This window comes from Nanorana parkeri, unplaced genomic scaffold (genome assembly GCF_000935625.1).
Source record: "Nanorana parkeri isolate BGI_ZX_2015 unplaced genomic scaffold, ASM93562v1 scaffold1469, whole genome shotgun sequence".
NCBI classification, from domain to species: domain Eukaryota; kingdom Metazoa; phylum Chordata; class Amphibia; order Anura; family Dicroglossidae; genus Nanorana; species Nanorana parkeri.
In genome coordinates, this window is record NW_017307737.1 from 403,570 (window position 1) to 408,044 (window position 4,475).

Below are 4,475 nucleotides of genomic sequence, written 5' to 3' on the forward strand. Positions count from 1 at the left end.
AACCCCCCCCCCCCCCCCAATCCATCCTGCACATTTTTTTTCTTACTTACCAAAGTCCGCTAATCCAGGGCTGCAGATGGGCTTTTGCCAACGTCACTCCTCTTCTAGATCCTGAGGGGACCCCGCCACTGCACAGCCAATAGAAGTGTCCATGTCATGCAGGCACTGACATAGATGCCTGAAGGGAGGTTTGACCGTGGCTTTAGGTAGGTAAAAAGGGCGTTTACAGTTTTTTAGCCCCTGATCAGTTAGAGGGGGAGGGGATTTAATATTTGCCCAGTGAAGGGCTTTAAATTGCAAATGTTACAACAAACACAAACCTGCGCTTACTACAATGGCAGAGTCTTACCAGCTGCATCCCGCTCAGCTCATCCACCAGAGTCATATTCCCCGACATAATCTTCTTCAGAGAGTCATTGAATTCACTTAGTTGCTCTAAAGTTTCTTTCTTGGTTTCCTCGTACTCGTCAGCGTCCAACTCTTCCCTGCAAGACAGCAAACCTCACCTTAGGGGTCTGTGTACTTTTATTCTAAGCTTTTACAGACATCCTGAGTCCATGGTCAAAGATGAAACATTAAGGGAACGTTCACACCAGATGCAGTGCGTTCCGGCCCGATTGTGGCCAGAACGCACTGCCCCGCATTGCGGCCGGTTCTTTTCCCCATAGTTCTCCTTAGGGTAACGGGAGGACACAAACTAGCGTCCCCCCCGTTACCCTAGGCTCAGTATACAGCGAGCTGTAGCTAGCGGTATACTGAGACGCCGCAGCTGAAGCGGATCCCGACAATTGCGCCGTGATTCGCCCAGCTGCGAGACTGACAGCTGGCTCTGCCTATCTAAAGGCAGAGCCAGCTGTACCCGCCCCCTGCCCCATCCATTCCGCCAGTCAGCGCTGGCGGATCGGAGCGGGGGCAATCCAGCCCCTCCCCTGTCACTGCAGAGAGCCGTGACAGGATCGAGAGGTGAGCGAACCCGGTATGTGTTCGCTCACCTCCCGATCTACTGAGCCGACCTGTGACAGTCTCATTGTCACAGGTCGGTTAGAACTATGAGGTGAGTGGAAATCACTCATCTCATAGTTCTCCTTTAACGTACTAGTTGCAAATAGAAAACTCTAAACAATGTTTCGGGGTCTCACAGGATCCCCTTCATCAGACAAACAAGTGATGACTTGAGTGCCGGTGTCCATCCTTTATTGATATTTTGTCGGAAGCCACCCGCTGACACCTGCTGCACCCACCCTCCATTTTAGGAGTGCGATGGGTACACGGACTGTCTCCTCTTCTCTCTGATGCTCCAGGTTGTGGGCGGGCCCTCTCCATCCTCATGTATAATGCAGGACTATTGGTCTGCTGGGGGTAGAGATTGTGTTAAATCCAGTGTCCAGCTTTAAAAGGCACAAAGTGAGGGAGAGGGTCCCTTTAAAAGGCAGCAGGAGAAACCCAGAATATGCTTCAGAATGTCAGAATCCTTCCGAACGTCACAATGACTTGTTTCCTTTTTTTGTGTAACAAAGAACTCCACTATGCCCGGTCAGAAGGCGGCTGCTGTTCACATCCGCTGTTCCCAAGTCAGAAACCCAAATGACACACAAAGTTTAGAGCTCCGAACAGCCCCCACACTGCAGCTTGTATACAGGTTCAGTGGTGGCGAAGCTTGGCACTCCAGCTGTGCCAAAACTACAAATCCCAACATGCATCTGCCTCTGGGAGTTATGTCTGTGGCTGTCAGAGCCTTGCAATGCCTCATGGGACTTGTAGTTCCAAAACAGCTGGAGTGCCAAGGTTCGCCACCACTGTACAGGTTTATATCAAAGCAGATCCAAAGCCAAGTCATGGTCTATGGCAGGGGTAGCAAACCTCCGGCCCTCCAGCTGTGGTGGAACTACAAATCCCATGAGGCATTGCAAGATTCTCAACAGCCACAGACATGACTCCTGAAGAGAGATGCATGACGGGATTTGTAGTTTCACCACAGCTGGAGGGCCGGAGTTTTGCTACCCCTAGTCTAAAGCCTGCAGGTCCATGGACCTTTATGTGTTTTTACCTGTGCACACCCCCCGCCTCCCTCTTCTATAGGTCATACATGTAGAGTTAGCCAATCAAAACATAAACTTTTAGAAAGTTCTTCATATTGCCAGACTGTGCTGACCATCAGAGGTCTGTAGGTACCTTTATACCCGGGGCAGGCAATGTCAGCTCTCCAGCTTTTCTTGAACTACAAGTCCCACAAGACATTGCAAGACTCCAACAGCCGCAGCCATTGACGGGATATGTAGTTTCAGCACAGACGGAGTGCCAAGGTTATACTCAGATGCCACATCTGCCTCACCTGCACTCCTCCAGGTCTTGGAGCTGCTGCATTAGGCGATCCAGCTGTTCCTCCAGGTTCTGCCGGAGTTTACCGGTCTCTGACGTACCTCTCGACGCCATGTTCAGGCTGAGAGAGAGAAAACAACGTGATTAGATATTTGATACAGCCCGTGCCTCCTAGATCTACCATCAAGATGAACACACACAGCTTCAATTTCAGAGAATTCCTGCGGAATCAGCCGAAACTCAAGCCACGGGAGGCCCTGCCAACACCACAAACTTCCATCTGTCCAGCTTGGTGAAGGAGAAAAGTCTATGAGGGGAGATTTATCAAAACTGGAGCAGACAGAATCTGGAGCAGTTGCCAATAGTAACCAGCTATCCTCACAGTAGGTTCAGTTACACTTTGAAAATGAAAGAGAGAAGCTGATTGGTTGCCGTGGATGACTGCTCCAGATTCTGTCTGCTCCAGTTTTGGTAACTTCCCCTTTATGAGTGTATGGCAAGCCTAAGCCTCCATTCACACCTTAGCATTGTGGGAACGTAAGTCGCAGTGACGCGCATTTCAGGGCATTTCTTTCCTGCATTTGGCGTGCGCCTCCATTGATTTCAATGGACCAATGGATGTCAGGGTGGAGTTGCCCACCCCTAGTGTGGACGGAGGAATCTCCCCTACCGGCTACTGCATTCAGCACCCGTGGCTGCCTAAATACCTGAACATCTGATTGGACGCAGTTACGGTACAACCGATGATTTTTCACCCGGCTCGGTTGAATTGAAAAACAACTTGCTGGCCAGTCACAGCTCCAATTTCATCAACAATCAGGCTAGGTTTCCACCTGGGCGACGCCTGACCGCGCGGCAATTGTGCACAAAACCGAGCGGATTGCTGGGCAGTCACGGGGTCGCCCACCACAGCCGGTCGCGCTGTGGGTGGCATTATTTTCTAAGGCTAGGTTCAGACCTGAACGACACCCAGGAACCGCGTGTTCGTGTGCTAGAGCTACAGCGCTTATTGTGCGGCCCCATTGATTTCAATGGGGTTACATCCGCGTGGCAATTGTACAAGTACCTTTTATGCGACACAACGCGGGTTCAACTGCGGAATCCGCCTGGCGCCCACAGCATCATCAGCTGTGGTGGGCGACTCCATGACCGCCCGGTTTTGTGCACGATTGCTGTGCGATCAGGAATCGCCCCAGGTGTGAACCTAGCCTAATGGCGCGCCGGGCGGATTGCGCAGTTTCCTGCCGCGATTCCGCCCATGCAATTGAACAAAAAAACCTGGGCGTCGTGTCACAAAAACAAAAAGGTACTTGTAGCTTTTTTTTGCGATTCCCACACGGATGTAACCCCATTGAAATCAATGGAGCCGCGCAGCAACTGCTGTATGCATTAACACACGATCGCGCGGTCCTTGGACGCCCACCCGGGTGTCGCTCAGGTCTGAACCTAGCTTAAGCCAAAATTTGAACAGTTTTTGGCCAGATTGAGTGACTTGCAGCCAATTTTTTTTTCTTCAAGATCACAAATACAAACAGCCAATACAACTGATCATTTCAATAACAGGTCCACTTTAACATCACATATAGATAAGGGAACCTGCGGGAAGTTTTCTACTGTAAGGAAAGCACTGCAGTACGGCCAAGGACGTACGACAAGATACGAGCGCCGACGTTCTGCAGGGTATAGAGTCACATTCCGCTAAATAAGCCCCAACACGAAACACGACCTACACAGACTGAGAGGAAGGATATGACTGACCTCCACGCCCAGACGCTGAGCAGGACGCACCTTTATATTCTCCGGTGTAAACCGAGCCAATAATTCCGAGGTCACCCAGAGCCAACAACACATGACCTTTGGAACGGCCATCTTTACAAGGTGTCAGTAGTGTACAATGATAAGATCATATTCAGAAGCTTGCATGGCTCTTTATGACCAGTATAAGGAATGTTTCAAAACAAATGTATGCGAGGTCTGAGCAAAATTACAATGAACGTTACTCAGCTCTCTGACAAGCGCCGACACTGATCTTTATTGACTTTAAGAGTCATGGCTGCCAAAGGAGCTCCAGCATCTGACATGCTGGGTTCCGGCTCCCCCTTCATGGACTGTGGTTTCATCCACTTGCCCCTTTGTTACTGCTGTACCATATAGTA

At 50.4% G+C, this 4,475-nt stretch overlaps 1 protein-coding gene across 1 annotated transcript in view; it reads right to left on the reverse strand.

Annotated features, from left to right (window-relative positions):
* LZIC (leucine zipper and CTNNBIP1 domain containing) overlaps nt 1-4,475 on the reverse strand; it is an 11,341-nt gene that overhangs the window by 5,961 nt on the left and 905 nt on the right. The window contains exons 2-3 of the mRNA XM_018570170.1: nt 2,333-2,440; nt 350-485 (exon numbers count right to left, since the gene is read on the reverse strand). Coding sequence (XP_018425672.1) covers nt 350-485; nt 2,333-2,433 — 237 coding nt within the window. The 5' untranslated portion in view covers nt 2,434-2,440. The remainder of the gene's footprint in view (nt 1-349; nt 486-2,332; nt 2,441-4,475) is intronic.